A 20,791-nucleotide genomic window follows, 5' to 3' on the forward strand; every position below is an offset into this window, starting at 1 on the left:
TACTTCAATCTCTGTGGTGTGTGAAAGCAGGTACAGTCAGCCCCTTCCCATTAATTACTACTCCTAACAGGTGCTAGAGCCTTAAGTCTTTTAGCTGCAGGACAGTAGGAACCCTGGCAGCTCATTCCATGGCAATCAGCATGTTATCCAACCAGTACATCCCAACCCTGGCCATAAACAGCCCCCCTTAGAGGGTATCTCACACTGCTTTTCTCTCTGGGAAAAATGACAAAGGACACTCCTATTAATGCTAATTCAGATAAAGGCATGACTACTAAAAAAAAAAAAAATAACAATTCTGGTTGTCTGCAGGAGGCCTAAGTAGGAGGCAGCACAGAATAACCACATACAAACAGAAGTTTTAATCTACACAGCCTAGGATTTCTCAAAAAAATTCAGATCTTGCCCCAGTTTACTCACCCCTACTACTTCTAATTTTCAAATAAATGCAGAAGAGGAAACAAGAAAGGAAAGAAGGAAGTACCAAATTTTACCAAAACACAAAAATGATCATAGCAATACTCCTGCTGATCCTGCAATTAGCAGCAGCAGTAGCATTTGTTCTTTCAAAGGGCACTAAGGGTWCTACAAGTTTCTTTGTTCAAGGAGATGCTGTCAGAAAACATAAGGCAGGTTTAAACCAGGCTCTGGAAGCTAATCCTGAAGCACTTGCACACTGGAGAGCCTGAATTCTCACGGTGTTAACGTGCCCTTTTATTACCCCACTTAAATTTGTTCACACTGACCTCCAAGTGAACATTCTCCTGGCAACTGGTCATTTTAACTGGCGCACACTAATTGAGCTGGGAACTTGGGAAAGTGAGAGGCTCCTGTTTTCCAGCCCGTTCCTCCACATAAAACTTCCAATTGACCCCTGGGCCAAGACACCTGCTTTTTTGCAAACAGTATGTGTGACTAAGCTTCAGCTACAGAAAGAACAAAATTTTTGCCCAGAAAATAACTTATGTARCTTTCAGAAGCAGAAAAATATTTTTTAATCTCTATCAGTACAATTGTGATGTTAAGAGCAAGAGGAGTTCAGAATGTAAATTCTGAATTTATGAACAGACTTGTGCAAACCATCTTGAAAATGCWCCTAGATTTAATGTTTGAAATCTCAGCATTATCTCAGATGGTTTCCCTCTACCTGGCTTGAGTACCAAAGCATTTGAAGTTGAACTAAACCTGTACTAAGCAACAAAACATAACAAARTATTTTATATTTATGAAAACTTCTGTGAGGAAGTAAGAAACAGAAAGCTAAAACCTTTTAGACCTCAGTTTTACCACAGACATACCCAAAAAAGCTCTGCTTCAGTTTGGGGCTTCATGTGTTTTATTATGGAGAGGAGAGGCAATCAAACCACAGGATTATTGGCTCCTTTTAATTAGYATTTATTACATTGATATTTAAACCTTAAATTCACTAATCTTCTACATTCAGAGCTCCACAGGATGAATGTGAGCAAAGATACGGTTTAACCTGTAGGAAAGTAACATTAATAATAGAGTCTGCATAATAYTATATTACACTTACTTGACAGGGTAATGGAGAGTGCTTTTGTTTAGGAACTAAAACAACTTCTGAAATAACATATCAATCTTTTTCCTGAACACTACCTGCTTGCCTCAAGAATTCTAGAAGACTGAGGTTAAGGAGTCAGATACCTAAAGAAAGATGGCCTTTCTCTTTACCAACACACTTTTGTCAAGAACAACCAGAGTTATGTTTTTCTTTAGGTTCTATTTTCAAAAAGCATTTTCTTATAGTGGCAATATTAAATCAAGYGTTTAGACTAAACACATATTTAAATGTTGTTATGCCTGCGGCTATGTTTGACTGCTTAGTTAAGGGCAACAGCTCCTTTAACAAGATAAGCCTGAACTTGTAAAGCGTTTCCAACTATGCCAGGCTATTTTGTACCAAAATGATTATACTGTTTTTCCCAAAATGCACACATGCAGGGGAAAGGCAAAAAAACCCTTCCGTGGTAACTGAAGGGTCTCTGCTATCAACACACATTTCATGAAAATGGTCAACAAGGTAGTGGGACCCTTCCCAAAGTACTTTTCCAATTCTATTCACCTGTAAACTTAAAAAAAAAATTAAAAATGCATGTACACAAAAGAAAGAAAAACCATAGGTAATTCAGGTTCCATTGCCTACAGCTCCTCATTTCACAGAATCAATTAGGTTGGAAAAGACCCTGACAAAATCAAGTCCAGCSTTTGACTGGACACCACCATGTCAAGCAGATTATGCCACTAAGTGTCATGTCCAGTTATTTCTTAAACACCTCCACGGATGCTGACTTCACCACCTCCCTGAAAGGTCCATTTCAATGCTTGATAACTCCTTCTGTGTAGAAATTCCTCCCAAAGTCCAACTTAGACCTCCACTGGCACATCTTGAGGCCATATCCTCTTCTCCTATCCCTTGTTACCGGGGAGAAGAGACCAATCCCCCGAGGCCACACCCTCCATGTCAGAAAGAAGTCAGGAACTCGGGTTTCCCACTCCATAGAAGTATGGCAACCAGAATTAACAGAGCAGAGCAATTATGCAGAGCAAAAGTATGCAAGTCCCCGGAAAAATATATCTGTATTTGGATCAACTCTGAAACCCTCTAATTTTTCAGTTTGTTAATTGAGAAAGTATGCAAGTCAAACAACTTCACATCCAAACTGGCAATCTGCATACCCATTTGTACTCACAGATCATCAATTCAGCATGCCTTCAAACTCTGCTTTGGAAGCTAAAACCTTATGAATACAAACCTAATTATATATGTTATTATACCTGTGCATTAATTAAATTTCCTTTTCAGATCTTGCATACAAACATTACATTCTATCTGAAGTGAGAATTTGAAAAGTCCTAAATTGGCCATTGGAACAAGAGATTTCTCGCCATCTAAAAGTGCATTTTAGCTACTAGGCTACATAAACTAGCTTCAGCCTGCTTGCTTTCATTTTGACCCCATATATCACACGACCCTRCCCCCAAAAGTTACAAACCTACTAACAGGGAAGGGACCACAGAGTTTTTCCTAACTTTTAGGAGCAAAAAGTCCTTTATGGGATTTAGAAATTATCATTTATACAATGAGAATATTGTATAAGCTCCACATCCCTTCCCCCTCAGCAAACAGCAAAATAATTAATCAAAATTTAATAATCTGAACATTAAATCATTTTACCTTATCTCTTGCATGACACAAGACACAAAATCTCATTACCTTATTTTTACTCTGTGTTCAACAGCAACTTTTGACTTAATATCTTCTGGACAGCCACAGGGCAATTTTCAGCCAGGACTCCAGAGAGTCAGATTTTTACTGAACAGCAGGGTTGAACCCTGCAGCAATCTGCTCTGAACAGACCCTCTGATAAGAGGCTGCCTGTATGACAAAGTAGCACAGCTGGTTCTGCAGTCTCCCCTTTGAATGAGACTGCATTTACATTTCTGCAAAAGGCATCAGGCAACATTTTAGAAGACAGGTTCCATTGTACTTACAGAAGCCGCACCTGGTTCCCCCTTCAAAGATGAATCCATTGGGGACAGCTCCGTACCGACGCAGATCGGAGAGCTTCCACTGCCCCATGACACTGGGAGGAATGTCCTTCACCAGGACCAGGATRTCATTGCAGAAATGCAGGGTAGCAGGCCCACTCTCTAGTTTAGTRCCAGGGGCTACAAAGACTTGAAATCTATGAACTATCAAATAAGGAAAAAAAAATTACTACAGAATATACAAGTGTTACATGAGTCATTCTGTTCAGCTGTGGAACTTGCACCAACCCCTGCCCACACCATGAGATTCTGGCTTGAAGAGCTATGAGGAGCCCAGAGAGCYGCATATAAGGAGCTGTGAAACCATTACTACCTCTTATGCCAGTCTAGGATTGGAAAAAAAACCACCCTATATTAGCTTAATGCTACAAAATTAAATTTGTGATGCTACTTTAATTTCTCTTAAGTCTTCTGGCTACTCCCTATCTCAGATCAGCCAGTTTTCCAGCCCAGACTTCACCCACGTCTTCCTTCTCTGCATCACTACATGGGTTGCTTTCTGTCTCCTCTTCTAACCTGTTTCTCCTTTCCTACCTGCATGCACACAAATAACAMAGTGCTCAAAGAGCCCAAAAACCAAGGCTCAAAGAACCAAGCAAGTTCTAACCATATCTCTTTTACTGACTCATTTACAATGTTTAATAAACTGCTTCACTTCCTTCCTAGCAGTAAAAGAGGGAAAATTACATTTTTCCGCCTTTGTGATTCTGTCAGGAGTTGGTGACATTAGATGCCCAGACATTTAAAATTACTAGGAAACTAAGTGATTTATGGGTACACTTTCAGATGTCAGTTAATTTTTCATACCCCCTGAATTTTTCCTGAATTTTAAGAGTGGAGAAAGAAAAAGAAGCACCTATCTCATTCAAGGTTACAAAATCCAGATTCAAATCCCAACTCCAGTAAAGCCTATATTGCAGTATCCTTACCTAAAGTAGCAGTGTTCTAGACTGGTTTCCCATTTTCTCTTCCAGGGCTATTGCATTCTGAATAATAAATTATTTGTATCACTTCAAGTGCTCAAGTCTCAAAGGGAGAAAATTAAGTGAGCAAGCATATGATTCTCAAACATTTGTTTTGACCTCCACTACTCCTCTAGTTTCTTTCATGTTGTGATTAGACACAAGAAAAAACAAATTAAAAAAAAAAAAAAAAAAAAAAAAAAAAAAAAAAAAAAAAAAACAAAGTTTTTTTTGGTAGAGAGAAGCATCTAGACTGTTATATTTCCAGGAGAAGGTTTTTGGTGGTATTTATCAAGAAGCACATAAATTTAGCTCTTGGTTATGCATCAAAGATCACACAAACTGTTCTCTGCCTATCTGCCTATGAAATCTACAGGGCAGCTGCCAGGTATTCTCAGTTCTTACATCCACTTTTCCCTGTTCCTTGCCTGTGCTTCTTCAAGCATCACAAATTTCATCTGGGTCTGAGTCTTGCTTCTCATCTAACTACTTGCTATATTCTTAGTCACGATCCCAGCTGTAAGCCAACTCCTCATCTATGACACGCATTTGGTGAGTTCCCTAAGGCTCCAGCAGAATTAGCCACAAAGTCATTCGAGTGAAATGTGCAAGGAGACAGAGATAGATCTCACTAACCACAGCTCTGCTTACAGCTCTGCCAGTAGCACTGCTAGGGAGCAAATCAATAGTCACACCATGTCCCCTTTTGGGCACGCAGTTATTACGCAACCTGCTTAAACATAAGCTATGAAAAAAACTCCAAAACCATAGTGATCAGCAACACAAAGAAAGGAATCTTTAATGTCATTTGGACTCCTCTGCTCAGTTAACTCAGCCCAGTATTTTGCTGGCAATTAAACCATGGGAGAAGCAGCATCAGGATTCTTTCTGCTTCATAAATGAGGAATTGAGCCCACTCTTTACACAATCAGTTGCAAGTTACAACAGCTGCTGAAAACAAAGAGCTCCAGCTCAAATTCTAGACTGCTGTCAAAAACAAAACCACCAGTATACCCAAATCTGAACAAAGCCAAAGTAGAGGTAAAAGCATATTTGAACATTTTCCATCACTGCTTTCTTGGTAAAATTGGAATTTTTTTCAAAATTCTCCCCAGCCACTGACTTCTCCTTCTCTATGAAAAAGAAAAAATTGTGAAAACACAGAGCTGAGTATATTCCTGAACAAAAAGGTACTACTTAAATTCATCATTTTCTTCAGCCCATCTTTTCCTTTTCACAGTTATGCACTGACCTGCAGTATGCTAACTTCTCAGAATGAGTTGTGGGCCCAAGCACATTCCAGGAATCATATACACCTCATCTGCTAAAAGCTGAGAGAAAACACTGGGAACTCCAGTGTGAACGCCTCCATTCTRTGGTCCTCATTCAAGAACAGTGTCAGCTCCTTTCACTTTTTTTTTTTGCTTCCCAGACTCTGAGGTCATCTCTCCCTAGCCTATTTTTATCATCCAGCCACCTTACTTTCAAGGCACACAAAGGCACCCTTACTACTCTTTAAGAAAAAAACACCTGTCACCATCCTCTCTTCATCCAGTTCTTCTCTATTTTCTATTTCTTTCCACTCAAGCTAGATTCACTTTGRCTTCCTTTTCCTAACTAAACAGGTACTGAAAGATAAAATTCTAAAAAAMAATTCTATGCTTTGGTTTATTCTCCTTCCCCTAAGCTTTTTCGCATTTAACTTTATACAAATAATTGCCAGTTCAACCAATYACACTTTTCTTACTTTTGCATTTCTTCACCTCCACACACAATCTCTCCCACTTCACCTTTACTGCATGGCTGCACATGCAATAATTCAATAGGCTCTATTCCTACCTCATTCACAGCTTGCCTCGAAAAAAATCCCTTTGCTGCTTTTGCATGTCCTCCAATCACAACCATAACCCTCACACCCAGATTGAGATTACTTCAGCATGATCAATGTATGATCATAAAAACCAGACCTAACCTGTCATATTCAAATACTCCTTCAGCTTTTAGGACAAGTCTATGCTATATATAGATGCCAAACCTAGTAAAAATAAATAAATAAATAGAACCGGAAGGCAAGGGAGCTGYATCATTAAAGTGCACCAGCTACTCCACCTACTCATACTGTTCAGCAACCCCCTCTGACCTTGCCTGTTATGCAAGGCTTCATATTTGATAGCCCTGAGAGGTACATCCACACATTTCACTTCTGATAGTTCCAAATATTTTTTACTGCAAAATTCCCAGGCCATCTTTCTACATAAGTACTGAAAAAGGAACGAGCCCACAAACCCAACAGATGGCAGAGCATATGTAACAAATGATAAAGATTGCTAATGTGTGTCTCCCACACACCTACCTTCCATCCCTAGTTATAACTAAACAAACATAAGACAGATACTATGGATTGACAACATTATCTCTTTGTTCACTACTGTACATTTTAGAGCTGCTAACCAAGAAAGTAAAAGAGAAGGATGGAGAAAGGTTAAGTTAGCTGAAAGAATATGTCTGACTGCACTCCTTATTGCAAAAAGTCTCTTTCTGAAATGGAGCACTAACAGCAACGAGCATTATCAATGTAACATCCAGTAGATAGCTCAGCAAACTAGGCATGAACTGGCAAAGTTCTACTCAGGACTCCATCTCTTAACTCAGGCTCCCTCTGAGTCCCATTACCAGAATCCCTGAGTCAATTACAGGACCAGAAGTAGAGATTTGATCACTTCATTTCAAAGCTACACATTGTCAGTGTCAAAATCAAAACCCCAAATTAAGAGTTGTCACAGTTATCCATCAGTACAGGGTGGTACTGTAGTCAAAACCTATCATAAGGGTTACCTGCTTTAACATCTAAGGGGGAGAACAGTTTCTCCACTCTCAAATGAGTGACAATCTCGTCCTGAACTGTACTTTTTWATTTGCATTTTAGCTTCACTTTTCTTTGTTTTTTTTACCGGGGGAGGGGGGGGGGAGCATGAGAAGACGAAGGTTACCTTCCCCCAAACTGTAGCGTATTCGTACATCCCACGCATACATTGCTTCCTTGTTCTCAAATCCCAGCATCACAACTTGAGAGAGACAGATGATTGCCAGCGTGTGATTCAAGCCCTCATAGGAGAGCCCAGGATCCAAGCCACAGATGTCTTCTAAGGTCATGCTGCTCCTCTCCTTATACCCTTTTGCTCGTTCCGATTTATCCTTGTACACCAGCATGAGCAAACAGTCTAAAAGAAGCAAAACTGTCAGAGATGATGAGGCAGAGCACAGACCATAACAAACTTCTCAGTGCTCTGCTGCAATACAAAGGTGCTTTAGACAACTGCAGGATCAGCTTAATCAAGCCAATGTAAAACTCCRACTCCTTTTCCCAGCCCACCCCCAGGTAGTTTGGAGGCCTTGTTTTCAGGAAGCAAACACTGTAAGCATGTTTCAAGGTYAACCTGCAGGCTCAGAAATAAAGAAACCAATAATAAATCTTCCCTGTTTTACTCAAAGTCCCGTGGCATTTCAGATACTGTCCTGAGTCTGGCAGGGACTGACTTGTTAATTTTGAGCATTGGGAGTTATGCTAGGATAGCTGTTCACATTACAGACTCTAAAGGCCGAGAGTCTATTGTTGTCTGTATTTTCATTAGAACATACTGAACCACAAATGAAATTCTTACAGTAGCTCACAGATTACCCAACCACTAAATGGCGAGCAGACTACACTGCCAGATTGTTACCGTTGGCTCAGGTTTCCCACTTAAATGCTACACAGCAGCCATTGCTAAAAATCATTATGTGCCACACCTTCATTTATTTTTTTTTTTAGTGTTTGCTTGTGTCGCTAGTTGTTTTTAACCCTTTCCCAGAGGTTTTTATTACACAGTAACTATGCACTGGTAGAAAGCAGTTMAAGTGCAATGGCCCCACAGGAAAAGCAACAATTTCATAAGCAAACCCAAAAGACAAGAAAAGGGGAGCAATCTCTACCAACTTTTGCATTTATGACAAAAGCAGCCCTCTTTCCCCCACATTCCTTTCCTACCACACAGGACTCCGTTATACATGAAATTAATGGTCAATATCAAAGCTGAAACATCCACAGCTTACACTGAACTACAAACCACGAAAGAGAAAGACCCCCATGCACATTTCATAAATATGGGGGATGGTGCTCTCAGCCCCAGTGAGGTGCCCTGCAGCTCTCAGCTTGGCAAGGGACTGGCAAATTTCCACACAAATGAAAAATGACTGAAAGACTGAACTGTCTGCTAACTAATGCAGAGCTTTGCATGGATCCTCAATTGTCTTTGTGCACCTGTTAGCAAAAACAGCTGCAGCCAYGGTATTTAAACATTCTGCAATACAGTCGTGTGTCTCAAGAAAGAGYGACTATGGTTTACGAACCAAGAAAAGCAAATCGCCAGGGCTTTTTTTAGTAAATCTGGCTAACTTAGCTAGAATTAAAATAGCATTTTTTGACGAATAAGCTACATTATCAGTCAGGCTCCTTCATCTACCCCCTTCAAACTTGGTTTACTCACATTAGGAACTSAGGCCCATATTCATGSWTCTAGACACCAGCTCTAGGACAAASAGATGCCCTTTCACACAGGAGTTTCACAGATTCAGATGGGATACGGATATTTAAGCCACTAAAAATTACTGTAACCACTCGGCAATATAAGAAGCCTTCAGTCAGCCTTCAGTCTTTTTACTAAAAGCCTAGAAAAGCTGCCATAATCCATTCTGCAGCAATACAGATCCACATTTGCTAAGTGTAGGCAACATTTAGCCCTACAGAGATATACTTTTGGGCCCAAATGTTTTCCCTRTTGGGAATAGATGGGGAAACCTGAAGCCTACTTTTCCCTCTGCAGCACTAAAACATCAGCTCCGTGCAACATTTTCAATTTCCCCTTCAGAAGCATGGAAACGCTCTTATTTTTTTTTTTCTTCCTTAATTCAAAATGTCATTTTATTTTTAAATTGAAGTGATATTTTCTGTCAAAACACWGATCAAAAATAACTACCGAGCTTACAATGCCGGCTTTTTTTTTATTTTTTTTTACAGCCAGCAATCACCCTGAAAAAATAAGTTCCCCCTCCAAAATTAAAAAAAAAAAAAAAAAATTAAAAAGTGCCTTTTGAACGGGCACCAAATCCAGTGGCTGTGCCTTGGAAAGTCACTTTTCCCGTTGTTTTTGGCGAGCGCAGGAGCTCGCCCCGAGGCCGGAACGCGGCGCGGCTTTGGGACGGCCCCGCCGAGGGCGCAGCGGGCACTGACACGCGGGAGCCGGGCAAGCTCCGGGCCCTGAGCCCCGTCCCCACRCCGGGCCCCGCTTACCTGCCACCGGGGAGGGCTTGCGCAGCACCAGCCACCTGCTCTTCCACTGCAACGAGAGGCAAAGGGACAGGGTTAGCCGGGGCCGGGCAGCGGGCAGGGGAGAGCGGGCGCTCTCCCCTCAGAGCAAGGGGGCGGCGGTCGGGGACCCCCGCGGGCCGAAGGGGCGCCGGGAGCGGGGACCTTTTTTCCGTCTCTCAACTTGACGTGACCCTCCACCACCACGGAATCCGTCATCTTCAGTCATGATTCCGGACAGCTGCGCCGGCTCGCTGCGCCCGCCCCGCGCTCCGGCCGCCCGAGGGGTCACTTCCAAAATAGCTTTGTCAGGGCCCCGTGAGGGCGGGCGGGCGCCCAGCGCGGCCCTGCCCGGCCCCCGACCTAACGCCTGCGGAAAGGGGGTCCGCGCACCGCCTCAATAATTCTTTGTTCACCTGTTTTACTTCTGGGTTGGGGGTAGGGGGTTTTTTAATTATTTTGGGGTTTTTTTTGTCCGGGGTTTCACAGCGCGAGGCGCGGGCCGGGACACCCAGAGCGCCGCAGCCCCGCGCGGGCCGCCTCGGCGGATGCGATCYGGGCGCGACCCCCGCCCCGCTCCGACTCTAACTCCGGCTCCGGGCTTTGCGGCCGCCCGCGGGAGCAGCTTGGCCGCTGACCGCAGAGACTGCCCCGCAAAGCCCGGGCGGCCGAAAAGCCCGGACTGGATTACCTTCGCGGAGCGGGTCCCGCCTCTGGCCGGCCGAAACACCCCCTTCCCGCAACCTGCTTGTAATGCCCAATTTTCACTTTTCAAAAGTATAATTACAGCTCTTCTTGGCTCCAAGAAGACTTGGAGCCAACTACCCCCGATAAAAATTCTCACTTTTTTTTTCTTCTTTGCAATGCAACTGTCACGAGATAACAACCCGCTTACGCCAAACCCCGAGCAGCTACAATTAATAGAATAAGATGTGTTAATGATGTCCTCAAATTTATTTCCACGAGCAATGGGCTAATTAGAGTCCATTATTCCAAAAATACTCCTGCTGCATCTTATTTGATGGTAATTAGTTCTTCAGCTTTTTTTAAACAAGACTATGGCATATTTTTTCTTTCAATAGCATAATAGAAAGGGGGGGGGTGTAAGATGTTTGCATTTATTTCTTCCTTTTGAATTGATCAGTTTGCATGGAATAACATACAATTTAATAAAATCATCTTTTAAGTGTGTTTCATAATGAATTAGGAAAGTGGCTTTGCATTCTAATTGAATTTCAATATAGAGTTAGGGAAAAAAATCAGATAAAAATTCACTAGTACATTTGAGTTGGGTTTTCGTTTTAACCAATGCAATAATCACCTAAAGGGGGTGAAAAATATGGAAAATTAGTTTCCAAGGGGTAATGCTGAACAGAAAAGCAGGAGGCAGATGGTGGAGTGMCCCATAGGAATGTGACTGATGTCAGGGGTGTGAGAGGTCAGGCAAGGACATCTTACTTAGCCTGGACATTTCCTTGCCCCTTCTACTCTGCATTTGCGCATACACGATGCTAATCACCATACAGGTGATGCTGAAATTATTTTCATTTAGTTCCACACAGTCAATGAAGTAATAGTGGACAAACAGGCTGCTTTGAAAGCTACATATTAATTTTAGTGCATTCAAAATATTCAAATGACTATCAACTGGAGATTTGTCATTTAGACCTCTGAGGGCAGAAAGCAGACCATTCAAAATATTCTTTTAAACTGTGTTATTGTTTGTACTGGTGGTGTTGAGTACTGATGCAAGCAGCATAGATTTTGAAACAGGACAGCTAAAAAAACTCTACACAAATTGTCAGAAACACCAGTCTAAAACCTTTCTTATCAAACAACCACCTTCCTGAGTGCAAGAGAAGAACAAGACGATAGATACAACACAAAAGTGTGGACAGTGTGGATGGACATTCATTTCAAAGTGAAACTGAAGTCACAGAACAGATACAGATACTCAGAATGGCTTCATCTTTGAGTGGAAACCTGTTCCTGATGCATCCCTACCAAAGAAGAGCAAATCATTCMTTCCTGCTGGTGCAGTACTCATCTTTCAGCAGCAGGTACAGTTGGTCTTGTTACACGGTCACATTCAGTTCAGGGCATTGAGCAAGCCAGACTTGTACTGCAAATGGCCAGAGAGGCAGAGCCAGACAACAARGAATCTTCAGCTTGTTTTGGAATTGAGATCCCAGAGGTGGATTTTCAGTTTTTCAAGCTAGCGTTTAGTGCCTGAAAAAAACAAACTAAAGGCTTTGATCKTAGAACTCACAGTATTCATAGCTGAAAAACAGATCCAGGTGCTTACATCTGTCTACTGGAAATGTGTGTGACACTTGCATGAAACTGGGAGCACCCCCAGCTGAAATTGGTCCTTATGGGGAGATTTTTCGGATGCTTTCCAGCACAAAGAGTTATTTCACCCTTTTACCAGCTCTCAACCTGTACAACAACCWATAGAGGGACTAAAAGATTTTACTGGAACTTTATACTTAACAGACTAAGTCCAAGAAACAGGGGTAAATGTTTTTATTAAACAGTTTACATCATTTACCTAGATTAGCATTGTTGTATATTTGTACTTACACAAATTCAGGTTTTGGTTATTTTTCCCTAAGAAATATTTTTAACTGCAGATATCATTCACCACTACTAAGAAACACGTGAGGACACTGCCARTACTATAAAACAAAACACACATCTGAATATCTAGGCACCACTTTAAAATTCTATTATCTTAAAACACAACTTTTCTTGAAACACTTAAGGAAGTTCATAAAAGTTCACTACAAGAGAAGAAATACCTTTCACATCAACACTTCAAATGTACACATCTGACATGGCTAAAGGCTCCCTGTAATAGAAAAAAAGGAGAATTTTCCATTCTTCTTTGTCAGACTTGTTTTTTGGTTGGATCATTTTCTGCCTGTTTTTGCTAATACAGCCTCTRTGTATTGTAATAATTAATTGATGGTTCCCATAACAATTTCATAGACCATGACAGTAAAGCCTGTGGTTTATGATCACATTTATTATCACYAAATCCCCAAGGAACACGTCAAGCTGCACCCCCAGCCACCCAGTTGAAAAATCTGTTACAAAAAACCTCCTTTCTGAATTATCTAAATAGTTGAACAACYTGTTAGTACAAAATCGAAGACATCTTCAAAACACTGTCAAATTAAAGAAATGTTTAGGGATTTATCATCAAGGTGAAGATTTCCATTGCTATCCTCAGGGCCAAGAGCAGATCACAGTCTGCAAAAGGTCCTGGTTGTATCAACCTAAATCAGCTGCTCCAACTTCCAATATTTTTCAGGAAAAAACTTTGAGCTCTGAGGAGRTGTTGCATCAACCTTGCTGGAAACTTGCACACCAAATTCAGTAGAGMTCAGGCTCATTCCTGATTTTACGTCAGTGGAACACAGAAATATGTTTATATAAAAATATGCTTACGTTTTTGATTGAAACAAAACCTAAACCCTCTGGTTTCTTTCCCCAGAACTGGTTTGTTGCCATTAGCTGAGGGGCAGCTTCACCTACGTTGTTCTATTGGTGCTCTTGAACCTGAGCTCCAAGGGATCATTTCTCAGGGAGAGAGAATTTAATTTTTTGTCTTCCTGTTTATTTTTTTATTTCAAGAATGCAAGGACAATGTTGTTACATGTTGGTTTGGGGTATGACAGCTCTGCCAGAAACCRTAAAAAAATCACTTTTTATGTAATCCACCAAGCAGACAGAGAGTTGTAGATTTTTGTTCAGTCTCTTGGCATGTTTGGGATTTTTTATTAAGACAATAAAGACAGTTGTGTATGCAGAGCAATCCACAGCCCTAGAACTCTGGATCAAGGCAGCTGATGTCAGATGGAGCAAGGCCTGTTTTTGGTAGTCTGGCTTGGAATTGCTAAGAATTACCATGACAGTTTTCATGCCAGCTTACAATAAAATATTTATGCCACTTTAGTAAAACAAAAAGACTCCTGAAACCTGCTTCAAATGTTTAACTATTCATCTAGTTTTTCGGGGGGTTATTTTCTCATTAATCCACTTTACATAGTTTGTCACTCGTGTGTATACTCCAGGTTTGTTGACTCTGCCACAGCCATCTCCCCAGCTGATAATTCCATAGAGGTAAGAGATGTCATCCTTCTCACATGCCAGAGGTCCACCAGAATCTCCCTATATTAAAAGCAAAAGTAAGTAAAGGTTATTTAATTTGATAGAGAGCAGTCAGAAGATCTGTTTGGGAAAATCCTAAAATAAGTTTAAATGGTTGAAATGTATTAAAAAAAAAAAAAAAAAAAAAAAAAAAAAACGGAAACAGCAGCTTACTGAAGCTCATTACAGAAAGCTTTTAGCCATAATTCTAATAATGGTGATTTTTTTTTTAAGTATCAATTAAACAAAAGTATCAAAATACCAGATTTTGCTTAAAAATATTACATTCTTTTAGATTCAGACACACTGAAAAGCATGGATGATTTAGATCATTTTCAATGGAAGAGAGCAAGCCTTAGAGGTTTGGTACTGTTGTAATGCCATCACTGCCTGGAGGGGTTACAGAGGTGCATTTGGAGAGTTTCTCARTGCAGTCTACTGGAATTCTGAGAGAACATGAAAGTTTTCACAAAAAGGTGTTGCATACAGGCACACTTTGTGACTGTGGGATGCTGTAATTTTATGTGGCTTATGGGGTTTTTCATATGTTTGAATTTGCTAATGAGTATTTATAACCATAAACCAAAAAGCAGCCCAAACTACACTACAACARTGTTTAATTTGAAATACTTCTACTTACTTTAAACCTTGAAAACATTCAGGACAGGGTTATTTATTGTTATTATTATTACTRTTATTATTACTGTTACTCTTAGATTGACTTTCTAAAGAAATTAAAATGTTAGAAATGAAAAATATKACTTATTAAATGGTACTGGTGAAAGTAGGCACCACTCCAGTTATTTGAGACCAAGGAGAAATGTATTTTGTCCTATTTCAAAAGAAAAATCATTGAGAGCAAAACACATAGGAAAATTTTCTTTCTACTAGGCTATTTCTGAGATAAGTGAGGGACATCAAATAAAATCTTGCTTATTTGCTTATTTTTCACAACTAGGCTAATTGATTTCAATTTTGGTATCAGTGATTGATTTTTTAAAAATAGTTTCCAAGAAAATATTTGTAAATTTAAAAATAATCAATGAAAACAAATTATCTGTTTGAAGTTTCTTGGTCTTGGAATATTTTTATACATAACAGATAGTTTACAGTTTAATATCCTAAGTGTTAGTAACAAAACCCAGAGGTCAGCTACATCTGTTGTTACATTAAGAGGTCTACAATATTTCTCCTCAGACCACACTACAAGTCTGACAATAGGGAAAAATTAATTACTGAATCACTAATAATGATTTCCTGTCATGAGTACTGTTCTTCAGCAATGTCTGTGACTCTAAATGGCTGTTGCTCAGATTTTGCAATTCTCTCCAGACCACGTCTTTGTGCAGCTCTTTTCTACTTCCTTCCACTTTCTTCCTTCTCCCTCTCATTCCTGGTCTGTTTTTTGCAGGTCAGGGAGAGGGAATCAGCTGTAATTCTGTCTCTTGTATCTGCATTTCCTGGCTAAGGTGAGGGGAGCTGGGTGGGCAGGGGAGTTTCCATCTCTCTGGTTTCTATGAACAGAAAGTTCTGAGCCCTGGCCTTAAGCCACTGCTGGCTGCTGCCATTTCRCTCTTGACACCTTTTTTAGGATAAGTTTATGACCTCTATAGGGCTTCCAGCACATMCTTGATATTCTTTGCTCCACTTATACTGATAATTGTTAGCTATGTGCTGCCTTTTCACGAATTTATGCTAATAGAGCAAAACCCTCCTCCTTCAAAATGAACTGTAGGTAAAATCTGAAGWTTTATGTAAGGAATAATCTGCTCCTGCATTTTAAGAAGGCTCATCTATCACCACAACAACTCTGCATCCTTTTTCAGAGCCAAGGTGTGACATAACTCAAAGCAGCAGGAGCATGAGGTCATTCTGTCATGAAATGAGGTTACATAACACAGTTTGCAGTTGACTGACGTTCTCCACCATTCACTCACATCCACTATAGAAAACTCAGCAGCAGAAAAAGCAGCAGCTCTGGGCTGTGGCCCCACAYAGGTTGGTGCTGTGTCCTGCCAGCACATCTCACAGCTGGGACCATCCCCTGCCATGCATTGCTCAGCAGCAGCCAGAGCCACACACCCTCCAGGGCACAGCCACTGCCCCATGTGAAGGCAGGAGGAACATAATACCCTGGAGCCCTTCTGTAGAGCTTAATTGACATTGAACWTGTTAAAACATAAAGATGGAAGCAGTCACATAAGGTTCTTTTCTTTAGGAGCACTGTAAATTCAAAAATAAGAGTTGTAACACTGCAGCATTTCTGACCAAAATGTATTTCTATCACCTGCCTGGAGATGACACACAGCATTACCTGACAAGCATCAGATTTGCTATCGAAGTAGCCAGCACAGAACATATTTTCTGTGAGTTCTGTTCCATAAATTTCAGGACTTCTGCACTTCTGCTCAGGAATAAGTGGAACCAGTGATTCCTGCAAGACCTCTGAATAGCCAGATATATCTTAAAAAAAATTCACAGAGAGGAAAATAAAGTCATTTTTATAGAATGTCAAGAGCATAATATGAAAATACAAGACACAGTGCAACACATTTAACACAGTCAACTCATAATAAACACATTTAACACTTCTCACATAGTGAACATTTTTWAAAGATAAAAATTGTTATAGTGATAATTTCTGATCCTCCAGTCAGGTTCCAAGTGCCTTTTAAAACAACACTATTGCAGTGTCCAGACACTAACTAACTAAATTAGAGATAAAATGGGTTATCTCATTTTCTAGAGACTCAGGAACAGTATCCCAGCACTCCTGTCCTCACCTCTTTCCAGATGTGATAATAAATCATCCATTTATTGAAGGCTCCATTACTTTTTTTCTAATTTCTTTACACATTTAACCAGCATATCAGCTCATACTGTATCTCTCATGGAAATGGGGCAAMCAGATCCTCAACCCTTCTCACCTACCTACCTATGTCTCTGCTATCTCCACATTGAAGTAGCAAGGTCCAGCATCATAATCCTAAAATCCCTTCTCTGAAAGGATGAGATGGATTTTTTCCACCTTTCTCAAGCTGGGTGTGAGCACTTCTGAGCCCAAAGTCTATTTGGTCCTCTCCTATTGAGGTTTTCAAAGTTTCTTGATGGTGAAGTTAAAAATCCCCTCCATCACTGACTAGTAAATTGACTGTATTTGGTTTGCAGCCTTAGATATCCACCTGGAGCAATCAGGGTGGGATTCACTTTGCTAAAATGCCAGGTGTCAGCCATACAACCAGCTACTTTCTCCCTCCCAGTCCATGGAGATCTCTCCAGGTCATAGCCCCATCCCACCCAAAAACTGGTGCAAACATTTGATCAAGGGAACCACACTCCAAATTCCAAGGACTACAAAAGAAGTTCAGGATGACTATTTCAGATGTAAATGTTGTAAACTCTAAAGGCAGATAAAAAAGAATCCCACCAGAAATCCCTTGCAAAGTATTTTACCAAACTCTCAGTTGCAGAACATATACCAGAGCATTATGTTTTTGTTATCATCTTTTTCTTTTTTCCCACAGACACCAGCTCTCCTTTTACTCACTCTCATGCCTGTGTCCCCATCCAGAAATCTGACATTTCAACTGGTCAGGGAAAACAGTGTTACTTTCTGGCAGGCAGATGGGCTGAACGAACTGGGACTTGACAGCACAACGTTGGCCATTCTTCTTCAGCTTAATCAAAACTGCAGAACAGAAAATACAGGAGGAAGAAAGTGACTGTTCCCTTTCTTTAATGGGATTGGCAGTAATGGGTCTCAGATACAAATTTAATTATCCCCTAAGCCTCTCTTAATTAAGATATTTCAATCAAAGGCAGACAGACTCATCTCAACAGCACCTGATTTCACGGCAAATTGAAGGCTGAAACATTCAGCTACTCCCCTTGTGGGAATATTTATTTTATGCTATGCTCACTGAGCAGATTTTGCTTCACTGCCTCTGTAGAGAAGGGGGAAGATAGAAAATATATGTATCTCCTCCCACCTTATAGTTAAATAACAGTGACATATCCCCAACTTTCAGCTGAAATAAGTGGGATGTGCAAATACTCACAGCTTCTGAAAGCTGGCCACTGGCCTAATTCCAATTCCATGTAAAAAAAATTAATTACTCCAAGAGCTGGTGTATTTCATGTTCTGTTGTCACTGAGTTCAGCAAAATTCAAGATCTTGAAAATTAAGGAATAAAACCTCAGGATATTTCAAAACSAAGCTTCTTGAAGCTACAAAGAATTACATAACCTGCACAACCTTTCCTAAYCTAAGTCAACTTTCCTTTCCTAAGTCATGGGGCTGAAAAGAGTGTTAATACAAAGCTGTGCAGCACCGTGAGACTGATACTGAAAGATTTCAAAAATTGATTCCCCTGTAACMAATCTCTTTCATTTGGCTGTAGAGCAGCAAAGGGGGCTTTGTACTGGGTGGAGCAAGGGCATCATGTTGGTTTGGCCACACCACTCAAAGAGAACAGAGCAGAGGTAATGCAGACACACCCATTAAACTTTCTCTTCAGGTATTTTGGAAGCTCAAGGTTTTGTGAGCACAGCAGTGTGGAAAGCAAGTGATCCCACTGGTCAGTCTTATTTCTTTACWGGCTGCAATTCTTGGCCTTGGTGGAACATGGGAAGAGCATCTCACAGGCTGAGAAACCCACACAAACCTTCCTCCCACACTCAGCAGCTTGCTCTTCCTCACCTTCCTCCTCTTCCCTACCAACTCGGTTTCTGAATCCCTCAAATTTCCTAGAAAACACTCCTGTGGTAGTTTGCTTCCTTTCAAAAAGTGTTCTCAGGAGGAAACAATCATTCTACTGCATCAGTAGAAATCACTGACTGGACAGAAAAAGCCCCTGCATTGTCCTCCCCCCAGCACAGTTTCTGCCTTCTTGTTTGTTTTTGCAGTTGGGCTTGTCTTAGGTACTGCATGTTCAGCTCTTCCTATATCTGGACATGGCACAGTGGTGAGGCATGCCTAATTTCAGAGTAATTTAAAGAGCTGTGAGATCTCAGAGTGTCGTTGGTGGTTTTCACAAGGATATTTCAAAGCAGAGTAATGCCTCAAATCGAGTTCATCTCCTGGAATGCTGTGACAGAGCTCCACCAACACAGAGCCTGAACACTTTTTTKCTATGGAGTAGAAAATACTCACCATCTGGGAGCGAAAAAAAAAGCCAGTACATGCCTGACCTAAAATATTCCCCGTGTCAGGCTATTAAATAGTCTCACAGACAAAGTGCTCACACAGCTTGATGCCCTGGGGTGACGTGACACTTTTCACAAGAGCAGGTAAGAAAATAAGAAGTAAGTTGCTGTTCCATTGTCATTCTGACTAATATTATAAGGTCAATCARAAGGGCATTTAACTTCTATCTCAGTGTAAAAAAAATGATTCTTAGTACCACAGATTTTCAGAGCAGATGGGGTTATTATATTCATCTARTCAGATCCTTTATACAATACAGACAATAGGATTTTACCAAGTAATTCCTGCAACAAGCCTACAGCTTCTGGTTCAGTTGAAAAAATGCCTAATCTCACGAAGACTTGAAGTGATGATGAATCTGCCACACATCTAGGTAAATTGTTCCGAAGGCTAATTATCATAATTATTTAAAATTTTTCAATTTATTTGTTATCTGAATTTGTTTAGCTTTCAGATGCTGTTATAACTCTGGTAGAACTAAGAACCCTCTGYGTTCAAAAGCCTCTCCCAGTATCTATGATTTTTCCACTATAAAKACAATTTTTAACAGACCAACTAAACTTGAAACTAGGTTGAGTAAATGGAAAATAAAACTGTAGGAACAAAAATACTCACCAATATCATGCTCAGTAGGATTGAACACGGAATACTGAGGATGCAAGATGTATTTCTCTATTTCAAATGTCTGTGTTACATCAGTCGTTTTATTAAATATTTGTTGACCCAGAACTACTCTAATAGTGGATTTTAGGGGACTGCAATACAAAAGAGAGAACAAGCAGTTCTGTGATTAGCAGGACAGATGCAGCTGATTTTCCAATGCCTGGGTGTCCTATGCACCATTATAACCTCAGCCTCCCATCACATCCATTGTTTACCCTCTCACAACACCTTTACCTGTTTCCCAGGCTTCCTGCCCAYGGAAGGCAAGGAAAAAGAAAACCAATGCTACAGTGAGGCCTGGGTTCTGTGGGTCCTGATCAGCCTAATTAAAGGCTGCTGCTTCTTGAAAGACGGGCAAGACCAGCACAGGCACTGCTGCCCAGCTCCTGTTTGGCTAACAAGCATCACTGGGAGATGCAAACATCTCTCTGAGAAACTCAACTGAGTCAACTTCAACCAGACTTTGAGTACATAAACTGCTCAGAAAGAAATGAGGGATCAAAAGATGAGTCAATGGTGGATATCTCATTTCTCTGGGAAGCCAGTCTCCTGAAAAAAATTACAGGCATGGGCCAAGATTTCCAAATGCTGGCACATTGAGAATTCAGGAACATCTGGGCAGTTCCACCTAAAGGATATCACCAGTTCTGCTCTGACATTAGATTGATCTGTGTTCAATCTGTTGTCCAGGATCAAAAGTAACCTGATGGAGGTCACAACAGCACATGGATCTAATGGGAAACKCCACTACCAGAGGACAACACAGTATTTGCAATTCACACCATCTTTTCCAACCATCAGGTTTTTTACTTTAAAAAGACCACAGTCATCTCACATCCAGTGTCCTAGGAAAGAAAACTCATAAGAACCAGTTCAGAAGCTGGGAAG

At 40.7% G+C, this 20,791-nt stretch overlaps 2 protein-coding genes across 2 annotated transcripts in view; both read right to left on the bottom strand.

The window, feature by feature from the left end:
* The window catches only part of DOK7 (docking protein 7), a 57,977-nt gene extending 47,676 nt beyond the window's left edge, over nt 1-10,301 (bottom strand). The window contains exons 1-4 of the mRNA XM_057365273.1: nt 10,045-10,301; nt 9,865-9,910; nt 7,526-7,756; nt 3,517-3,717 (exon numbers count right to left, since the gene is read on the bottom strand). Of these exons, the coding sequence (XP_057221256.1) occupies nt 3,517-3,717; nt 7,526-7,756; nt 9,865-9,910; nt 10,045-10,098 (532 nt within the window). The 5' untranslated portion in view covers nt 10,099-10,301. The remainder of the gene's footprint in view (nt 1-3,516; nt 3,718-7,525; nt 7,757-9,864; nt 9,911-10,044) is intronic.
* Nucleotides 10,302-11,699: 1,398 nt separating this feature from the next.
* Nucleotides 11,700-20,791, bottom strand: part of HGFAC (HGF activator) — a 40,359-nt gene continuing 31,267 nt past the window's right edge. Inside the window, exons 11-14 of the mRNA XM_057365274.1 lie at nt 19,856-19,995; nt 17,582-17,722; nt 16,349-16,497; nt 11,700-14,055 (exon numbers count right to left, since the gene is read on the bottom strand). Coding sequence (XP_057221257.1) covers nt 13,885-14,055; nt 16,349-16,497; nt 17,582-17,722; nt 19,856-19,995 — 601 coding nt within the window. The 3' untranslated portion in view covers nt 11,700-13,884. The remainder of the gene's footprint in view (nt 14,056-16,348; nt 16,498-17,581; nt 17,723-19,855; nt 19,996-20,791) is intronic.

Source organism: Malurus melanocephalus, unplaced genomic scaffold, assembly GCF_030028575.1.
Source record: "Malurus melanocephalus ecotype Western Australia unplaced genomic scaffold, MMel_1.1 scaffold_50, whole genome shotgun sequence".
NCBI classification, from domain to species: domain Eukaryota; kingdom Metazoa; phylum Chordata; class Aves; order Passeriformes; family Maluridae; genus Malurus; species Malurus melanocephalus.